Source organism: Electrona antarctica (genome assembly GCF_951216825.1).
Source record: "Electrona antarctica genome assembly, chromosome: 11".
Taxonomy (NCBI): domain Eukaryota; kingdom Metazoa; phylum Chordata; class Actinopteri; order Myctophiformes; family Myctophidae; genus Electrona; species Electrona antarctica.
Window position 1 is genome coordinate 34,667,502 of NC_136792.1, and position 22,685 is coordinate 34,690,186.

Here is a 22,685-nt window from a genome sequence, read left to right on the forward strand (position 1 = left end):
CACCCATTCACACACACATTCATACACCGATTGCAGCGGAAGCCATGCAAGGTACCAACCAGCACATTGGGAGCAATTTGGGGTTCAGTGTCTTGCCCAAGGACACTTCGACATGTAGACAGGAGGAGCCGGGATTCGAACCGCCGACCCATGGATCATTGGATCTGTAGGAAGCGCTACTGTAGTTCTGTGGAGTGCTGTTTAGAGTTTTAAAGACGGTCTAAAAGTAAAAATGCTAAAATGCACACATTTACCCTCTAAATAAACTGTAGTTGGAACAATGTAAGTTAATGAGGGAAGACCACACCAGATAACGATCTCCTCCCTCACTTATCTATCACTTAACTCCAATCTACCTGATGACTCCTCCCAAGCTTACCCGATTCTAATCATTTCTGATAACAGCACCTGCTCTTTATCTCCTCTTAATTGGGCTGATCAAGGGTCGTATTTATACCTCGCCATGCTCAGCTGCCATTTGTGTTCCATATCTTCCCTCTTCCAGGGGGTCCCCAACACAATGAGTTAACCCATTTTGGGCGGGAACCCCTTTTGGTGTTAGCATTATGTTATGCTTTAGCTATTGAAAAATAGCAGATCTACAAGCTCATAGCGCGCCACCGAGTGGCGCGCTACGAGCTTGTAGGTCTGCTATTTTTTTGAAAAATCGAAGAACGACTGACATAAAAACAGCTTTTTCAGAAAACTGTCAGGATGTAGAAGACATTTTTTGAATCTGATCTCAGGTCAAAATGGGTTAATATAGTGTCACAGTAATGTTAACTCCATCCATATGAGGACCCCCTCTACAACGAGATGATACATCTCAAGGGGCTATCCTCTAAAGGAAATACATTTCAATATATATATTTTATACATTCGGACGGTATTCAATAGCAGATATACAAGTTCACAGCGAGTCACATTGTGTCGTGCTGCAAGCTTGTACTTCTGCTATTTTTTAACATGTGTGAAAGTGTCTTGAAACACAAATCTTCTCTTCTGGGGTTCCTGACCCTTTCAGATGGGGGTCCGCAGCCAAATATATATCAATGTGGAGGTCCTTGGTTAACTTTTTGCAACGTTTTTCAACTTGCCCATTCACTTCAACTTGGCCTTATAGCAACTTTCACTGACACAGTGCTGGCAACACTTGTCAGTGGGAGTTGCTGCACACAGGAGGACCGCAGCCATGATGATGAAATGCCAACAACTCTGTTTGCGTTCAGTTAAGTGATTTCATTTTAACACCAGATAATGGTTTTGAAGTGAATCAGATAATGATGTTGTAATGTTTGCGAGGATGTAAACTTTTGGGGCCGAATCCTCTCTGAAGAATCTGTCTAACTTCGTTACACGCTGCGTTTAGCCACAAATTAGTTTGGCTGGTCTCTCTCTCTCTCTCTCTCTCTCTCTCTCTCTCTCTCTCTCTCTCTCTCTCTCTCTCTCTCTCTCTCTCTCGTCCTAAACAAAGTTATCCACTTGATCAACAGTTGATTAGTAAAACTATAAACTGTTTATCGCAGCTCATCAGTCTGTGTAATTAAATCCTCTTCCTTTCATCTTTTTATCTGCCTCCTTCCCTCCTTTCAGGCGCTCATCCTTCTCTCCGCAGCCTTCCTCTCTTTGTCTCTCACTTTGTTTACCTTTCCGACGTCGTTTAACCCCATCCCTCCCACACACACCCCTCGGTGTGTGCGCGTGCGTGTATTAATTGTGTTGTGTGCGTGTTTATCTGTGTGCATGCGTGTTTATGTGTGCACGCACTGTTTTGCAAGTGTGTGCGTGTTTCCCAAACGTTTTAGCTCGAAACCCAAAAGAGGAATTTGATTTCTCCCCAGGAGGACCCCAGGAAAATAGTTTGGTCTACAAGCTCACAACACTTCCATCGGCTATTTTCACTAGTTTGGTCTACAAGCTCACAACACTTCCATCGGCTATTTTCACTAGTTTGGTCTACAAGCTCACAACACTTCCATCGGCTATTTTCACTAGTTTGGTCTACAAGCTCACAACACTTCCATCGGCTATTTTCACTACTTAATAAAAGTATTCCCCCCCCCCTCTAATTAATGATTATTATTTATTTATTTATACATTTATTAGAGAAGGGTGTGTGTGTGTGTGTGTGTGTGTGTGTGTGTGTGTGTGTGTGTGTGTGTGTGTGTGTGTGTGTGTGTGTGTGTGTGTGTGTGTGTGTGTGTGTGTGTGTGTGTGTGTGTGTGTGTGTGTGTGTGTGTGTGTGTGTGTGTGTGTGTGTGTGTGTGTGTAAAATTAAAAAATAAATAAATGTAGGAATTAGGAAACAAAAAAAATAAAGGTGTATTTACTCGCGACTCACAAATGGGTCCCGACCCACTGTTTAGGAACCTTTAGTGAAAGCGGGAACCATGTTTGTAAATGTGCTTGCAGAGGATGAGAACAGAGCTCTTTGTGGGTCACTGATCCCCCCCCCCCCCCCCCCCCCCCACACACACCCTCTCTCTGCAAGGTCCAGACACAAAGGACCTTCTCTCTTAGACCTCATACACAGTCACATCAAAATGTATTTATCCATTTGTAGCTCCAGAGAGTGTAAAATTAAATATGAATTAATTAATAAAGGAATGGGTACAACAGTTAAACAATTCCATTGTATCAATTAGTTGAATGGCAAAGGGATTGGGGGGTGCCTCAAAGCCGTTTTCTTTCCTCCACAGCCGCTGGGGCTGTTAGTCATGATGAACAATAAACAAAACAATAAGCAACAATATGCAATCCGAAACATAATGAATCCTAGTTTAGAGTGTCAATTTGTTAATAATGCACAATGTATATTGTTTGTTTGTATCTGTATACAAGATTGTTCCTTATTGCGCTTTCTAGGAATCCAATAGATCCAATCCAATGCGAGCCAACGTCTGCTATTTTTAAAAACATTTTGAAAGTATAAAATTATTAAATATCTCAGTCATTTCTCTATAACATATTTTATTTGTCATATCTGTCAACCCTGTGGAGGGTTTTGATTTAGAAATGAAATGTAATTTTTATTCATATTCCAATGTTTAATGCCAAAAACACATTTATTACATTGTTGTTCACAATTATTTGTATGGCAATCAAATGTCAAGTACATTTTCATAGTCGTGATGGGCCTAGTGAGAAGTGATAAATGATAAACTGTCTTGATTCTTGTACAATGGTCGCCACAGCAGTGTTTATTTTGACAGCAAATTTTGATTTAGTTTTAGTCATAGTCTTTTGAAATGAATTTAGTCATTCAGTCGTCTGAAATGTTTTCGTTTTGGTCTAGTTTGTATTCAGCTAAATCTACAGTTGATTTTTGTTGACTACAATGTACTGTGGCGAGCCTTGATGGAGTCGTAGAGGCTTATTATACACTTGGTTGCATGCTGAAAATTGCCGATCTACAAGCTCATGTTGTGGACATGTTGTAATGTAGATATGATATTTTCAGAGCGCAACCAAACATACAATAACTTGTCTTTTAGTTCTACTGGATCTCTTCTCCACAACTCCCTCCCTAACATTTTAGTCACATTTGTATTTGTTGACGAAATTGTGAATCTATTTAGACTTAATTTTACTCATCACAGCTTGGTTTTTATTTCATTTCTATTTAGTTTTCGTCAGTGAAAAAAGGTAGTGGACGAACATAGTTCGTCATAGTTTTACTCAACAAACTTATATTAACACTGCAGCGCAGCAGTACACGGTGAAGCATAGAGGGGTGGGAAGAGTACGAGACATTAACACAGTACACGGTGAAGCATAGAGGGTTGGGAAGAGTACGAGACATCTTCCTATAATGACTCATGTACTGCTTTAGCAACTGGAAGCCCATTTCCTCCTCTCATCTCTCGTCTGCTGAAAGTGACTGGTTAATGGAGACGGACGCTCATTGTCTGATGCAGCCCTGTGTTTCATGACTGCCCCACTAAGAGTAAATGTACTCATTGTGCAGAATATCCCATTCCACAAGTTCAAAGTGTGTGTGTGTGTGTGTGTGTGTGTGTGTGTGTGTGTGTGTGTGTGTGTGTGTGTGTGTGTGTGTGTGTGTGTGTGTGTGTGTGTGTGTGTGTGTGTGTGTGTGTGTGTGTGTGTGTGGGGGGGGGGGGGGGGGGGGGGGGGTGTGGTGTGTGTGTGTGTGTGTGTGTGTGTGTGTGTGTGTTATATAAAAATCTATTTCCAAATGGCCGAATAATCAAAATATACTTAGTTATTTACACCACTGCCAGCCGCTCACGTTGCGTCTTTTTGTCTGTCTGTCTGTCTGTCTCCCAGCCTGCATAGACAGATGTTGACTTGTGTTTGACTCAATGTCAATGCCAATGCTAATGTTAAGGCCAGCTAATTGTGTGTGTGTGTGTGTGTGTGTGTGTGTGTGTGTGTGTGTGTGTGTGTGTGTGTGTGTGTGTGTGTGTGTGTGTGTGTGTGTGTGTGTGTGTGTGTGTGTGTGTGTGTGTGTGTGTGTGTGTGTGTGTGTGTGTGTGTGTGTGTGTGTGTGTGTGTGTGTGTGTGTGTGCTGTAGACGGAGGGATATGGTACCTGGAATGTGGTCAGAGTCACAGTGAGTGGTGTTGCCGAGGTACTTGGTGTTTGTTCTAATTGTGCGCTCCACTGAAGGGCTACAGACACACACCACCACCCCACCTCCGGAAGCTGGCCCGACCCCTGCCCCAACACTGTGTATACACACATATGTACATGCTATAAGACACAAACACACGCACGCACGCGCGTAGTGCTCGCACGACAGAGCAGGAGGAAGTGGGGTGAGAGGGAAGTGGGCGCATCGTGGTGGTGTGTGCGTGTCCATGGAAACGTGACTCGCCACGCTAGTCGATGCCGGTCAAGGACCTGAACTTTCTTTCTTTCCACAGTTATTTTCACAATGTACTACATTCATGATTTCTATGATCTATTATTATATGAAGTTCAAGTTGTCGCTTGACAATATGCCCCCATATGGAGATGAAGATGATGGACAATTGGACATGCCACGGCATTGTTAGGCAACAGTTGAAATCGCTGCTTGTGTGACGTCAGGCCGGAAAGAAAGAAAAGCCTATTTCAACCACTTAATGACACGTATAATATATCCCTGGCAAAGCCAGGCAAGCTGATATCTGCTTGTGTGTGTGTGTGTGTGTGTGTGTGTGTGTGTGTGTGCACGTGGTGCAGTGCGGTGAAGGTTCTACTAGAAGTTGGTGCAGACCCCAATGCAGGAGACCTCTTCAACAACGTATATGACACCTCCCGCGAAAACGGCATCCACTCTCTGGAAGGTATGTGTCTGTGTTTCCATGTGCGTGCTTACCCACGTGTGTGTGTGTATGCGTGTGCACATGTCTGTGTGTGTCCGTGTGTGTATGTATGCATGCGTGCGACGCGTGCCAGTCAGTAGATGAATCCTCACTGTAGAAGCTGACATTTTCAGACATTACAATTTGCATAAATATTTGCATAGTACGTTTCATTTATTCCGTATTATTTGTTTCTGTTTATTTATTTATTTATGAAGCGTGCAGCGCTTTTTTCTTATTTGTTTTCCTGTGCAGCTACACGCACGCACACACTGATAAACACGCACACACACGGGGTGCACAAAGAAACATGTGCACGCACATTACACGCGCGCGCACACACACACACACGTGAACCCCACCCTATGTAGGTTTTGTACAGACATATTTATATGGGGTATGTATATTGCAGACATTTATATGGCTGTCAGGTTTGGGCCCGAGTGGGCCCGCCGCGGTGCGGGGAAGCGTTTCCCAGACGCACGCTGATGGATGGGCTGGGAGGGCCTGTGTGACGCTTTATTGGGTTAGCTGTGATTATCCCGCCCAGACGGCCACACACACACACACACACACACACACACACACACACACACACACACACTGCAGAGTGTGTCAGGGTAGGGATGGATGTAGGAAGGGCAGGAAGGAGTGATGGAGGGAGGACAACGGAAAGAAACAGAAGAAGGGAGACAGGGTGGGGAGAGAAGAGAGACAGGGTGGGGAGAGAAGAGAGGGTGGAAACAGGAACATGTAGGGAGACAGGGTGGGGAGAGAAGAGAGGGTGGAAACAGGAACATGTAGGCGACGGGATGGATGGATGGATGGATTGAAAAAATGTATATACATGAACAATTGAGAATTATTCATATATTTCGTTAATGTCGGGCAGAAACCTCTTATCTCCATATTTGTAAATTGTTGTGTTTTTTTTCTTTTGTAACAAAAGTATCAATATTAGCAGATCTGCAAGCTCAAAACACGCCCCAAAGCGATGCATTTTGAGCTTGTATCTTCTAAGAAATATATTCTAATCCTGAAAAGTTTCGGACAATGATGTTTCCACCCGACAGACGATTTGTACATTTATTTTGTACCAAAATCTGGAGAGCTTCTTTCCATTGTGATCCTGAGAGTGCAAGTGACTGTAAACTGAGTGGCATGTGTTTTGGCCAGGATGCAGGAGGCATAGCAGAGACATACAGAAAGTATAATCAATAATAAATGCATGTGTTCACTTTCAACATACTAGATGGGAACATATTTCGGCGCTCTTGTCCACAGTGAGTTAGTTACAAAGTGTAAGATCAGGGAATAAATTACACGAAACCTAGTCGATAAACAAGGTAAAAAATGTGTGCAAAGAAAAAAATAAAATCTGTCTAAACAACATGATCAGCGTTTGTGGACAAGCAAAATACAAAATAATAATAATGAACAAAATAACAAAACATACGTGAACATTCTGGACAAGTAACCAAAGTAATATGTCCTCTCTCTGTCTGTCCATCAGTGCTGGCGTCCAGAGAGGATGAATTCAGCAGCAGGTTAAGCAGCAGGGCTGGTTTCCGTGGTTGCACGGCCCTCCACTACGCCACGCTGGCTGATGACCTGCGCACCGTACGCATGCTGCTGGACGCCGGTACGTAACCACGCACTCTTTTTTTGTTGTAAACTTTATTTTTACATTTCTTCACATGACAATACACATGTATGCAAAAACACACACAAACATATACAACCCCCTCCCCCCTCCCCCCTAGGCTACTCTTAAGCCATTCATAGACCTGAGGCTGATTCTACAATGGCCTTGTTGTGTAAAGGGTTAACACTGAAGAGCCAATGAGAACGCTGGATATACAGAACACCAGAGTGTATCATGTCACGTCAGTATTGTGCTGGCTACTGAAGTAAACTGAACTACCTCACCCTCTGCCTCGTTATTATTAGACTAAGATAATAACATAACAGGCCTCTGCAAAGAAAAGAAAAAAACTGTATGTTTCTATGTCAGTCGTTCTCCAACCTTTTCATGTCAAGGACCAATAAAAGGATATGTATTTCTCCGTCGACCCCCATATTAAAATATTTTGTTCCAGGGACCCCCAAAAGCAAAGATTTAAGTTAAAAGCTTGTAGATCTGCTATTTGTGAATAGCCAAGGCATAAAATATGGCCACATTCTTAAATGACACAAATGCGTTCTTGTTTTTTATGGGTTAAGTGGATTTCAGAGGGTCATAACCACACTAAGGGCCTTTAACGGGCATGCAGTGCAAGTGAGGTGGTAATGTAACGTGTCCACGTCGCAACACGGTCCATAGGTCGTAGATTAAAAAAAAATGTTTCTGGGAGTGTTCTACCTCATAATATAAACAATGATGACAAAATTACACTGGAAACAGCTTATATTCTAATATACAGAATGCAAAAACAACAGTAAACATGATGAGTTGTGTAATATCAGGTGTAGGATAGTTTTGCATATATATCACAATAAGCTCTTGTATGGGTACAGATATATTGTTTTCCTGCACCAAAATCCTCATACATTTAAATAATCACATAAAACACCAGTGTGTGTGAAAGCACATTCAGACAATCCTAGACCTTGGTATAGCGTTGCAAAAATAGCTGATCTTTACAAGCTTGTGGATGAGCTAGTTTAAAAAAAAGTTAACATCTATTACATTGATATAGTTTGTTGCACACTATTACCTTCTACACCTAAACTGCTCGCAAATATCTTCATTCAGTATGTGGACACCAGATACATTTGTCATTTCCTTATTGGACAGACTAGACTATATAATTGCATCACATCCTGTAACATCCTTAGATGCCAAGATGCAAAGAAGAGCTTTCCAGGCATGGATTTCCAACAAAAGCTTTTTTTTTCCAGGATACAAAGAAAAATACTTGGTCTTAAAGCTTTAATCCGGGACTCATTGTAATGAATTAACCCATTCTGAGCGGGAACCCCTTTTGGTGTTTTAAACATTATGTTATAATTTAGCTATTGAAAAATAGCAGATCTACAAGCTCATAGCGCGCCACCGAGTGGCGCGCTATGAGCTTGTAGGTCTGCTATTTTTGAAAAATCGTTAAAATGTCCCTCAAATCTTTCAGAAAATTGTCATGATTTAGAAAACATTTTTTTTAAATTTCGACGTCAGGCCTGAATGGGTTAAACACTATTTTAACCAATCTGTATGGTAGTTAATGGTTGTTAAGTGTTAATACAATATAGCTACTGTAGTATCAGCTGCAGGGTTTGGAGGTGGTCTCCGAGTCCCTACACTGACATATCGAGATAGGACACTTAAGGCCCATTCATAGTCCAGTTTTCGGTGAAGCAGTCTAGATACTTCCTTAATGTCAACGAAGTCCACACCCACAACACCAGAGGGAGTGCAACGAACCATGTACAACCCAGATTCGGCACAAACAAGGGACTAAATTATTTTCGCTACTATGCCACCAAAATGTGGAACGCCCTACCAACAGTCATTAAGACATGCGAATCCCTTGACTCCTTCAAAACTGCTCTCAAAGGGCTACGGACGGCTGCAATTCGAAACTGGCCTCCGTAAAATCTGAATCCCCCCCACTGCCCACCCCCTTTTCCCCTCACTGTATATGTTTCTTTTCCCTTTTTACCTCCCTTATGATGAATTCCTGTTCTGTTCTTTGACTATATATAGAAGTGTCTATTTGTACGTCTCTAAATGTTTTGATGAATTGAACAAGGTGGACCCTCTTGTAAACAAGTGTAATGCTTCATTGGGTTGTCCACTCACAGTTAACAGTCTTTGTATTGAGTTTGTGCTTGAAATGTACTGTAATTCTGCAAACTGTTAATAAATATTTCAATCAATCAATCAAACCGAAACCGGTGGTTAGTAAAACCATTGCATATGAGAGGCAGGGTTCTTGTGCTGCCGGTATGCGCGCGCATGCTGTTGCTTATCAGTGTGACGTCGTCTGTTAAGGCGTCTATATACGCCAGTGGTTATCAAAACCACTTGAATGTGCATTTTCAGAGCATTTTTTGATTCAATTTATTGTGTTCTGGCTTGGTTGGATCAATGGAACTAACTTAGTATAGTTTTTAGTTCATATTTATTGGTATCACAAAGAAAACCTATATCTATCTATAAATGCATCACGTCTCTGTCTGTCTGTCTGTACGTACGTGTGTACGGCTGTAATGCACGTAACTCGATAACCGTTCGCCCCACTGACTTCAAATTCGACACACACGTTCCACACCCCCACAGGGAGTGCAGTGCCCGGTGTCAAGTCGGTTGGTCGGACCCATGGTTATCCAGAACCGCCACAAAAGGCCACTGCCCGGGCTCTGGACATATATGTAGCTGGCCTGTTCTGACATCACACCACTCCATATTTGGGCATACCTGACATCATAACAATCCATATTTGGGTATGCCTGACACATAACTCCATATATAGGAATAAAGGGACACAGAGAGACAGATACAGACATCTCCATATTTGGGCATAAAAGGGACACAGACAGATGGGTGGAACGGGTACAACGGGTATTGCATAGCCGGGTGGGGCATGGATCTTCTACTGAGTGTTCTACAGCCGGCCACCGGTCTAGTGTGTATATATAGTGTGAGTGACATGCAGCAACGATCCGTCTGGCTCGGGAATCGAACCCAGGACTAGCATCATAGCCTATGTGGTACACACTTTAACTACTCAGCTATCAGCGCCCCCAGAAGAAAAAATAACATGACAACATGGATTTTTTTTTTTCATAATTAATTTGTGATAGAAATCTTCGTGTTTTCGCAATTATTTGGGGGCCACTTGCAATATCCTCACGGCCCACCTTAACACAATGGTTGGATTTCATTGGCTGGTCTCTCCACTGTGCTTCAGGCGGGACGTCTCTGCCCCCCCCCCCCCCCCCCTCCTTCCTCAACCTCTATCACAAAGCTCATTAGAAATTGATCGTTCACATGCATTTCCGTTCACCCGCAATTTACTCGCACCTGTCATTGACCCAAGCACACCAGCACATGTCATGCCTGCATGCATGCATGCACAGTTGCACACATACAATCACATGCACACACGCACGCAGCCGCGCACACACACACACACACACGAAAGCCTGCTCGCGCACACTTCCTGTGGCCATACCCCAAGGGCATGTTGTGCACAGGCCAGCCGGGGTCAGAGTTCAACTAGACCCGGGTTGTTTAAGCAGATGGACAGACGCTCTGCCCGCAGGGCGCGTGTGATTCATAGGCTTGTTTTAATAGTTTATTACTGCGCTGGCACCGTTAGATCATCATTTACAATGATTTCAAACATTCATATATTGATTTATTTGTATTTTAATCACGTTTTTACAGATTTGTTTTGGTTTTTGCTTTCTAAAACATGATGTAACCACATGAACACTAGCATCCCTACATACTCTGGGGTGACAAATAGCAGTTGTACAAGCTATGTGAGCTTGCAGATTTGGTGTATATATATATATATATATATATACTCACTTTTTAAGCCCAGAACTAGCCCATGTAAACACACAGACACACTAGTAATAATGCCTTGTTTGTGTTTGTGATGGATTGCACATCTTTGCAGAGTAGCTGCGTCTGTCTCTGATCTCGCAGCTCTCTGCATGCGTAAACAAATCACCCTCACCTAACTGAATCAAGTGTTCTGAACGCGCATCTTTTGAATTAAAGAGGTACGAAATTTCACAAAGCAGAGGCATTTGGTTTTAAGCCAATCATATTAAAAGACGGAGGTCCTCGTTGCCGGGGCGACGGGTAGGCGGCTAGGCGCCACCATCATGACCAATCACGACAAAATTGTGAACGTTTCAGAGTCGCCCTCCGAATGCACGACGGTTAATACGTCCATACTAATACTGTGTGTGTGTGTGTGTGTGTGTGTGTGTGTGTGTGTGTGTGTGTGTGTGTGTGTGTGTGTGTGTGTGTGTGTGTGTGTGTGTGTGTGTGTGTGTGTGTGTGTGTGTGTGTGTGTGTGTGTGTCGGTTAAAGTGCTGGTTGCATTCATAAATAATGCAACCAGCACACATATTTTATATAAGATCTCTTTGTTGTTATTTTGTTAAATGTCTCTCCTCTCCATTTATTTTGTTCCTCTCATCATCTCCTCTCCATCTCTGCCCAATCTCTCCATCACACCCCTCTATCATAGAAACGTAATAATACATAATACACAGTACACACACACACTGCTTAAGAACTGTGTGTGTGTGTGTGTGTGTGTGTGTGTGTGTGTGTGGGGGGGGGGGGGGTCGTGTACATACATTCTGTGTAAGAGTGTGTCAGTATGTATGGTCCGTTATTTTGTGTGTGTGCACGCACGCGCTCGTTCTTTTGGCCTTGGCCAGTTCTGGACACACATCTCCATCCATCACAGTCTCCAGGCTCACCCTCAGGCTTCCGCCTGCCCCACAGCCCCTCACCCTGGCTGGGGAGGCTCTCTACCCGCTCCCCAGGCCCCGTGGAGGCCAGGGGGTTGAGTAATGGACAGAGCCGTGGGTGGCAGCGGGTTGCCAGAGAGAGAGAGAGAGACACACACACACAATAAAGTTGAGTGTTAATTTAACACAGATAATGAAAATAATTAACTTAACAGTTTGAACACAGTGTATTTTATCTATATACCGGTATACTGTATATATTTACATTCATAATTGTATGCAGTTCCATTAAGAAACACACACACACACACACACACACACACACACACACACACACACACACACACACACACTCAGCAGGGGTCTTCTCCCTCCAGCTGCACTGAAAGACAGAGAGGAAAGAGGGTGGGTCTCCTAATAGGCATAACTAAAGGACTGTGTGTGTGTGTGTGTGTGTGTGTGTGTGTGTGTGTGTGTGTGTGTGTGTGTGTGTGTGTGTGTGTGTGTGTGTGTGTGTGTGTGTGTGTGTGTGTGTGTGTGTGTGTGTGTGTGTGTGTGTGTGTGTGTGTGTGCGTGTGTAAGAGAGATGGAGGGAGACTGTTGATCCCTTTATAAAGTCCAGTGGCCCAGAGGGTTGGACTGATATTAAAGCTCTAAATGACGCTATTTATTATGTCCAAGTGTCGCTCACAAGTGTGTGTGTGTTGGATTATTGCTTTTTCTCCTTCACATTTTGGGAGCATTTGTGTTGTCACTCGGATCAATAGCTTTGTGAGCGGGACGCAAAATTTAGGAGTTCATCGATAATCACAACGATTATTAGTCTCCACGGTCAACGCTTGCAACAAAAAAAAAGTAGCTATATTGATCTGTCGCTCTCACACACACACACGTACACAAGCACGCGCGCTAGCTCTCTCAAAAATGTTCTAGTTTGAAGTACAAATGGCATAAATATGTTTTGATATTTATTTTAGTCATTGTCTGCCTTTATAACAGGCCAGTTTTCACAAACTATATAAATAGAATACATAGAATAGTGTATACACTTTTTAAAATATCCTGAATCTTTCACTAGCATCTTTCAATAACCGGTGAGTGATCTGCATCTCAACCTCCGCGTGTACTTAAGTCATTATTTTTTTAAGTATCTGTACTGTCTGTCTTTTTTAAGTATCTGTAGGAAATGATTCTCCGTTAATTTTCCTCATAGACATTTCAGAAAGTATTTTTTTAAAGACGTTTACGCCGCGGACAAAGCCAACTCGAGTCGTGACAAATCATGACAACACAAACACAATTTTTGGGGCCGAAAAAATAATTAGAAAGAAGAAAAAAACGGCAGGTTACAACACTTTTTTTGTTGTTTTTCTTCTTTGTAATTATTTGTTTGGTCCAAAATATTGTTTGTGTTGTCATGAGTTGTCACGACTCGAGTTGGCTTTGTCCGCGGCGTAACCGTCTTTAAATAAATACTTTCTGAAATGTCTATGGGAAAAATGCATTGGGTTTCATTTCCTGGTCCATGGTAGGGGGCGGGACTGCGACGCTCTATAGGGTACCGGTATATGTATTTTATTTTTATTTTGTTTATTTTTATACTCTACTACATTCCTGAGAAGGGAGAAAAGTACATCAATCTGTCAATCTGGCATCCCACGAGTTGAGTTAAAATAATGCTATGAAACCATCATGAGCTGGTCCTGTGTGGAGGCACGCGAGTCTCTGTGTTTCTGGGTTGAAGGTTCCTGCCCTCTTCCCTCTTCAGGGCAGAAGGCACTGCTAACCACCCTCACTGACAACCCTAAACCTCTGTCCTGTGCCGTCCCATCCCCACCCCCCACCCCACACCCCACACACACACGTGTTGGCATTGTGCTGTTTTTCACCCCTCACCGAGAGCCCGTTGAATGATAAAGCCTTCATAGAAACCACTTCCTGCATCGACGTTCTGAGCGTCCTGCTGTGCTGCAGTGTGCATCACTGTGTTACAATGTCCCCCGCCCTGCCGTGCACTTGTGTGTGTGTGTGTCTCATCGGCACACGTTGCAGATAGATATATAAGCCCCCTGCTTGGCTGCAGTTAGCCTGACTGACCCCTGAACTGTGTTATTGTTTCATTTTAAATGGGAAAGGTATGCTGCAAGCAGCAACACAATGAACACGTTTGAACGTATTCTCCTTCTATAGGTTGAGGATCACTCATAATATCTGATCTGGGCAATATGGACAATATCAATCGTGTGTGTGTGTGTGTGTGCGTGTGTGTGTGTGTGTGTGTGTGTGCGTGTGCGTGCAGGTGCCAACCCCCTGCAGACCAACAGCCAGGGCGCCACACCACGGGCGTATGCCAAACAGGGGGAGCTGACCACACTGTTGAAAGAGTGGGAGGATAAGGTATGTACATGTATATATTTACAGTCCTTTCTAATTAACATTACAAAATAGATATAATTTATTTTTATCTATTAGAAATGCGAGTACTTTTCCCACCCCTGGTTGTTGTATGCAGCTGCAACCCACTGCATGCTCTGTCTGTATGAGTGGTCCCATGTAGCAGACAACCCACTGCTCTGTCTGTATGAGTGGTCCCATGTAGCAGGCAACCCACTGTTCTGTCTGTATGAGTGGTCCCATGCAGGATCAGCATCTGTATGCTGATCCTATTCACACTATAATGTAACACATTAACACACATCAGCACTCTGCAGGTCACTCTGTGGGACGTCTCTCTCGGTTGGTGGAAGGATTGATTGACAGGTGGTGTTTAGAAGTGGATGCGTAAAAAGCTGTCTGCCGCCTGCCAAAGGTTAACTGGGGTTAACCACTTTCAACCTGCCCTCTCCCTGTTTTAACCACTTTCAACCTGCCCTCTCCCTGTTTTTGGGCATGTCATAATCGGCAAATATTTCATAACATATATATTTTTTTACCCATTTAGACCTGGAACACCTATTCGTTGTTATACCTTTCAATCGTGGAACACCTTGTTTTGTAATTCGTAATTAGCTGTTGGCTATATAATAGCAACAGCTAATGTTTCAGAAAATTTAGCTCAGGGTTTTTAGAAGGTCTACATGGGTTAAACATAACACTTTTCGCCATGCGTTGTGAGCTTGTAATTCTGCTATTTTCACTGTTCACTGTTCTGTACAGTGAAGTATATAGGGCTAATAAATGGTGCATTTTTATATAGCGCCTTTATCCAAGGCGCTTTACATAGATTGTGCATTACATTCACCCATTCACACACACATTCATACACCGATTGCAGCGGAAGCCATGCAAGGTACCAACCAGCACATCGGGAGCAATTTGGGGTTCAGTGTCTTGCCCAAGGACACTTCGACATGTAGACAGGAGGAGCCGGGATTCGAACCGCCGACCCATGGATCATTGGACGACCTGCTCTACCTCTTGAGCCACAGTCGCCCCGTAATAATACTAATAAATGCCCCTGTGCTATGCTTCTCCCTGCTGTTCGACAGAAACTATGTATTTATAAAATACCAACTTATTAGGTACAATAAACAGATTACAGTAGACACTGCCGCCGATGCAGTTTCAAAACCATACACACTTTTTAATTGACTTCAATTGGCCCCATAGTTGTCAAATTGTCTTGACTCAAAAAGGACCACACAAACAAAAAATCCTGCCTAGCTCAGCGGACAGCCAGGCTCTAGTGATGCCAGGGTTCACTGCATATTTCCCTGTGGAGAACCACCCATACTCAAATGTACATGGAACAAACCATACTCAAATGTAAATAGAAATATAGCTGCAAGCAGCGATAAGGCGGGACCAAGAAAGAAGACTATACGCAATAAGAACAATATGTACAAATAAGACTGAAGAGCTGAGTTGTCTGCACCGGGATTTGAACACACAACCTTGTGGTCAAAGGGCGAGACAGAGACAACTAGTGACTACAATGTAAACAGGAAAATCATTCAGTGTGTTTGATAACAATCGTGTGTCCTCGTTTTGGGCATGTCATTATCCATTACTACAGTGTGTTCGCTGTTCATGTTTTCACGTACAAAGTTCTCTTCAACTGGAATTTCAGATAATGGTCCATACATTGTGTGTAGAACGTTTCAAGCAAATTGCTCAAAAAACCAGGCAGAAAATCAGGTATTAGCATTCTTCAAACTGCTCAAAATGAGTCAAGGAACATGTGGAAACAAGTGCCATGAATTTTGGCCAAACGAGGCATGAGTTATGACAAAGAAAGAGGTTTCAAAGGTTCAAAGGTTTCATTTTCAAAAAATTGCTATAGCGCCCCACTTTGGCCAATTGTAGTAAGACTGCTTTCAGTGCTATTTGGCATGACCCTCTACTATACTGTAAAGTCGCACAAGCATATGACGCAGCATGTATGTATTAAGGGGAAAAGAAGAATTTTCACAAACCAGCAATTTTCACGGGCTCATAAAAACTTCATTTTTTCACTTAAAAGAAATCTACTACGATTTTTTGTCCATATAGGTCCAACGTTCACGTGTAGAAGTGTTCGTGCATTTTGATCAAAGATCCTGGGAGGAGATACATTTTAACTGTTTTTCATATAATTCAAAATGGCGGGTGATCTAAAGGTCAGAGGTCAAAAGTCAGAACACAAAGTTGTTCGGCATGAGGAGACACATATGTGTATCAAAGTGTTATTGCCAACGGTCAAACGGTTCATGAGATATGCACGTTCAAAGTTAGCATTTTCAATTGAGTGCTATAGCGCCACCATTTGGCCAATCATGATGGGCTTCGCATAGTCACCGTTTGGCATGGCCCTCTATCAGATTACCGCGTTTCGCGAAAACCGACTGCACGGTTCAGCCAGAACAGCTATTTTTGGCGGAAAGAAGGAGGAGAAGAAGAAGAAGAAGGAGAAGAAAGAAAAACAAAAACAATAAGTGACCAAAGTCACTGCGTGACTTCTTGGTCCCTTAAAAATCACACCCGTTGTCAAGTGAGGGGCGCTAATATATTAAAGTCTAACTCATGTTGATTAGGTGATGTTAAACAAATATAATATATAATATAATACAATGCACAAGTACTTAGTATTGATTCAATTGATTATTTACATTGCAAAACGTTTCGATACGGATTATTTACATTGCAAAACGATACGATATTTGCTGTTTACATATCCTTTTTTTATTTGATTAAAACCGATATTTCGATACAGTTACTATATCGTCACATCCCTAGTAGGAAGCCTATGTCAGCCATGTTTGTGAAGAAGGTCTATTATACTGAAAATGCACATTAACCACTTAGGCCCATTGTATAATTATATACTATACTACATCGTACAACGAGTGCAATGAGAAATTGAAAATTGTGTACATTTCTATAAACATTTCTGAAAACGTTTGCCGCCTATAATGGGCATGCCCAAAATAGCGATGCCAGATTGAAAATGGTTAAAGTCTGATATGCGAACGAGAGAGAGATTCATTGCACAAAACTGATTTGTGCTCATATTGTTGAAACCACCCTCTACCCCTCTCTTTCTCTCTCTCTCCCTCTCTTTCTCTCTCTCTCCCTCTCTCCCTCTCTCTCTCTCTCTCTCCCTCTCTCTCTCCCTCTCTCCCTCTCCTCTCTCTCTCTCTCTGTCGCATCCACCTGCTTGACAGCAGGCCGCACTTAAGCAAGATAGAGAGAGAGAATAAACAGGCTGCCGACGCTGCAGGGAGAAACACTGAGGGAGGAGGGGAGGGATGACGCAGAGATGGAAGGGGGGAAAGATGGCAGAGGGAGAGACAGAGAGAGAAGGAAGGAAGTAAAAACAAGGAAAGAGAATGAGATAAATGGCAGCAGGTTCGAGAGAACGAGAAAGTGAAGTTTTTATGTGGGTGGCTTTCACAAGGTGAAGGTATACATTGAATATGTCTGTCTCCCTGTCCCATATTTAGTTGAATATGACATTAGAAAACAAGTTAGACAAGTAGGGAATGACATCTTTATTCTCTCCATCACATAGACCTCCAATGAACTTCACTCCACACCATTGAAGTTTAATTTAATCTCATGTGTTCCGTCCAGTTTATTTATTTATATATATATATATATATATATATATATATATATATATATATATATATATCTTCTCCCTTCGTTTCTCTCCACTCTTCACTTCCATTTCCTTTCCTATCCATTCCTCTCTCGTAATTTCCGGCCCTTTCCTTCTCTCCTGCTTCCTTTCCCTCTTACTTGTCCATTTAGTTTTTATCATTAGACTTGTTTTTCACGTTTGTTCTCCTCCTGTTCAGTTCCAGGAGGTGCAGGCTAAGAGAGATGCTGAGGAGAGGAGGAGGTTCCCTCTGGAGAGGAGGCTGAAGGAGCACATCATTGGACAAGAGGGGGCCATCAATACAGTGGCTGCAGGTACATGCACACGCACACAGGCGCGCACACCAGTCAAGACCAAGTGCCGAGGGCCAAGCAATATTTCTGTAGTACACACAAAAAAACTGGGCTCTAACTAGGCTCAAACATTTATTTGGGATGAACTCATCAAGCACACACACGCACACACATATGGAGCACGTATCAACCTCTCTCGGTTACTTTTCCTATCATTCCATCCGGCTTTTCTCTCCATCCGTTTCTCTCTCTCTCCCTCCCTCTCTCTCTCTCTCTTGGGCAGTAGGCGGGTTCAGACAGGCTGGTGGAGGCTGTAATTGGTTAATTGTGATGAATGAGCCGTCCGTCAGGCAGACACAGGTGCTGTGTGTGTGTGTGTGTGTGTGTGTGTGTGTGTGTGTGTGTGTGTGTGTGTGTGTGTGTGTGTGTGTGTGTGTGTGTGTGTGTGTGTGTGTGTGTGTGTGTGTGTGTGTGTGTGTGTGTGTGTGTGTGTGTGTGTGTGTGTGTGTGTGTGTGTGTGTGTGTGTGTGTGTGTGTGTGTGTGTGTGTGTGTGTGTGTGTGTGTGTGTGTGTAACAGCTGGAGAGGCCAGGCTTGGAGCCGCCAGATAACGTGATTACAGAGAGAAGAGACGTTCTCCAGACCCCCTCCTCCCCCTCTGGCATTCTCCTTCTTTTCTCTGTCTTTTTGTGCTCTCTCTCTCTCTCTCCATACTTTCTCACTGCCCTTCCCTCTCTTCTCCTCTCCTCTCCACCCGCCCCTCAATGTCCATTACACTCCCACTCCCTCTTCATCGCCCTTCTGTTCTTTTCCCATGTTCCTCCTGTGCTTCCATCTTGCCTCATCCCTCCCTCCCTCCCTCTCTGTCTCTCTGCTCCCTCCCTCCCTCCCTCCCTCCAACCCTCCCTCCCTCCCTCCCTCCCTCTCTGTCTCTCTGCTCCCACCGGCGTCGTGTCGTCTAAAGGACAAGAGGTGAAGCGCGCCTCGTCAAGACGAGCAGAGGGACGGACGGACTCCGAGGACAGACAGAACCTAGAGGACGGACAGACAGACGGAGATCGAAAACAATATAGGATGAGAGGGGGGGGGGGGGGGGGGGGGGCAGAGACTGAGACTAAAGGGGACAAGAACCGAAGACACTAAATGGGACGCGGTACAAAAGGAGACTGATATCGGCGAAGGGAGACGTTAGAGGAGAAGACGAGAGAGACAGAGCAGAACGCACAGGAATGACTTAAAGTACAATAACACAGCAGACAGTAAAATAGTTAATATTACGGCAAGCATCCACAGAGGGCCACGTATTGATCCATGGGAGAGAGAGGGGGGGGTGGGGGGTATGGAGGCAGATAGACAGATGGACAGATTGGCGGAGTGTGTGTGTGTGTGTGTGTGTGTGTGTGTGTGTGTGTGTGTGTGTGTGTGTGTGTGTGTGTGTGTGTGTGTGTGTGTGTGTGTGTGTGTGTGTGTGTGTGTGTGTGTGTGTGTGTGTGTGTGTGTGTGTGTGTGTGTGTGTGTGTGTGTGTGTGTGTGTGTGTGTGTGTGTGTGTGTGGGTCTTTACGACCATTGACAGCTTCAGCCTATATAGTTTAGTGAAAATAATCAACTCTGGGCCAAAGCCTCAACAGTCCAGAAGATGTAGCCTGTGATGTTATAAAGAGACAAGAGAACCTATTAACCACTGTGTTTACTACCACCGGAACAATATGACTTTTGTTTTGGAGAAAAGAAAATGGCCCTGATGATTCAGGGCCATTTTGAATAATTCAACAACAATGCAAAATGCATGACCCACCCAGTTATGCAATACCCATTGTACCCGTTGTACAGTACCCGTCTGTCTGTGTCCCTGTCTGTGCCCATATAGAGAGATCTTTGTATCCGTCTGTATACCTGTGTCCCTTTTATGCCCTTATATGGAGATCCCAGATAGCATCAGTATATGCCCATATATGTGCATATCTGTCAGTTCTGTGGGCTCTGGACAACCTCATCTCCCTATGCTATTATATGGACACTGTCCAGAACCGCCCATCTGACCGTGCCTATCGGACTGACCAGCATGGGGTCACCGTGAGTGACGTGTGTGCCGAGTTTGGAGTCTGTCGGTTGGACGGTAGCTCGAGATGTGAACTTGCAGACGGACGGACGTACAGAGATTTTGGCTTCACTGATACTTATAACTACAAACCCATCCCACTTCAGTGTATGTCATAATTGGCAACCATTTGGTAAAAATATCAGATCTACAAGCTCGCAGCGCGTTGTCAGTTTGGTGTAGATAGAAAAAGGGATGGGGGCCAAATATCGACCCCTGGGGAACCCCACTCAACAATCTATATACATTAGTGTTTAAGTTGTTAAATTCACTATTAAGACTATAATATATAACCTATAAAGGTGAGCCGTCACTTTTAAAACGACAACAAAGCAGGCGGTGGCAGGTTGTCTCTGGAAGCCGTAGTTCCGTGGCGGGACCGAGGGAATCATGGGACATGTAGTCTCGGAGCGAGGTGATGAATGGTTGTTGTTGCCGTGGCAAATTGTCCTGAAAGCCATCGGAGACATCACTACGGCGATAAAGGAGCAGCTTATTGATCCCAGAGACGTAATACAGCAAATAGATCAGACACACTCAGACAGACACACTCACACGCACGCACGCACACACACACACACACACACACACACACACACACACACACACACACACACACACACACACACACAGACAGATATGGGATCATAGCGACAGGATGAGTGGATAGAGGATGTGAAGGGGGGTTTTAGCATCCGATTCTATACACGGATATTCTCTGAGCCTTATCGCGTTATAATTATGGACTGTCTATGAGCAATCATATTATGGCATCTTGGTACGTTGTGACCTAGTAGATCGCTTGTTTTCGCTATTTATATAAATAGATTTCATTTAAATTGATTATGTTTCATAATGGATTGTCGATGAGTTTGCTTAAACTGTTGCACACCCTATACCTTATTATTAAATAATAACCTAAAGCAAGGAAAGAAAGTATGTGTGGGGCTACAGTATATGTTGTTATTTTTCACATACCGTATGTCATCACGACTTCTCCCAAAAGACTGCTTCCTCCTGGACTCCCCATGACGAACGACTGGCCTCCGGCAGCACACACACACACACACACACACACACACACACACACACACACACACACACACACACACACACACTAGAAGGAGGTAGATTGATGCAGGTTTAGCTCTCAGGGCTAAGAGTTATTGAAGAGAATCATCCCCCAGTAATCATGTTATAGCCAACAAAACCTGCCCAGTACAACCCTGGCCTCTGTGCGTGCTGCGTGCGTGCGTGCGTGTATGTATGTGTGTTGCGTTGCAGTGCGAGAGAAAGCTTTGTTTTTGTGTCTCCGTTCCATTCTGCGTTGTCGTCAAGATCCCTTGAGGAATGTCGGTGTGCCCTTCTGTCAAAGTCAACTAAAAACGCACGCACCACGCACTCACACAGAGATACGGAAGGTTGCGCTGTCATTCATAGTACCATCGATAAGACAGAGGGGTCTTCAGAGCCCCTCTCTTGTCACGATTCATATATCAGAGGACTTCTACGGCACAACAGTTCTCCCTCTCCTTCTCTGTCACCTTTATCTGCATCTGTCCGTCCTGCGATTCCTGTCCTTCTGTCCATCTCTCCCCGCATCCCGCATTCGTCCTCTGTGTCTTTTCCGCCCATTTCCCCATCCGCTCGTCTGTCCGTCACTTCCAGAACCTCTCATTCGTCCTCTGTATCTGTCCCTCAAGTTCCCGTCCGTCTCCGCACGGACCCCTCATTTGTCCTCTTTATAATATGCGATTTCAAGATAGACAGTTGTGTAGCATGAACTACAGTGTCGCACAAAAGTAGCAGATCTTGGCCCGGGCTGCGGGTGTAGCGGTCTGGGTACCTAGGCTGCAATGGAGCCTGACAGCGTGTCGTGGGTTCGAATCCTGATCCCGACGACTTTTGCCACGTGTCACTCCCCATCTCACTCTTCCCATTTCCTATAAATAAAGGCATAAAAGCCCAAAAAGTAGCAGATCTGCAAACTTGAAACGTGGTTTTGAGCTTGTAGACCTGATACTATTTTTTAATTCTGGAAAGTAACAGTTTTGGACTTTCCACCCGACAGAGACGATGTATTTGGCTACTTACCCCCATCGGTACCCGATTAAGAGAAGATTTGTGTTCAAATGCAATTAAAATTCAATATCTCTAAATCTTCTAAAAAATCTGAAAATAGCAGATCTACAAGCAAAAATATCAGATCTACTCACAACATGATGCTACATTATTGTCATTATTTTATTATTATTATTATTGCATAATTTTGCTCAAGCACCCTTGGGGGTCTCCGGAGTCCACTTTGAGAACCACTGCGCTAGATGGATAGGTTATATTTATGGCATACTGTAGATGACTTGAAAAAAGGGAAAGAGGCTCGACTCGTAGTCACGATGCAATAATTATTTATTGAACCGACGTTTCGGCAAACAGGATGCCTTCTTTTTTTTTTTTTTTTTTTTTTT

At 43.7% G+C, this 22,685-nt stretch overlaps 1 protein-coding gene across 2 annotated transcripts in view; it reads left to right on the forward strand.

Annotated features, from left to right (window-relative positions):
• The window catches only part of clpb (ClpB family mitochondrial disaggregase), a 54,177-nt gene that overhangs the window by 13,557 nt on the left and 17,935 nt on the right, over positions 1-22,685 (forward strand). For both annotated transcript variants that reach the window (XM_079514830.1, XM_079514831.1), the window contains exons 4-7: positions 5,188-5,291; positions 6,823-6,951; positions 14,047-14,144; positions 18,026-18,140. In XM_079514830.1, coding sequence (XP_079370956.1) covers positions 5,188-5,291; positions 6,823-6,951; positions 14,047-14,144; positions 18,026-18,140 — 446 coding nt within the window. The remainder of the gene's footprint in view (positions 1-5,187; positions 5,292-6,822; positions 6,952-14,046; positions 14,145-18,025; positions 18,141-22,685) is intronic.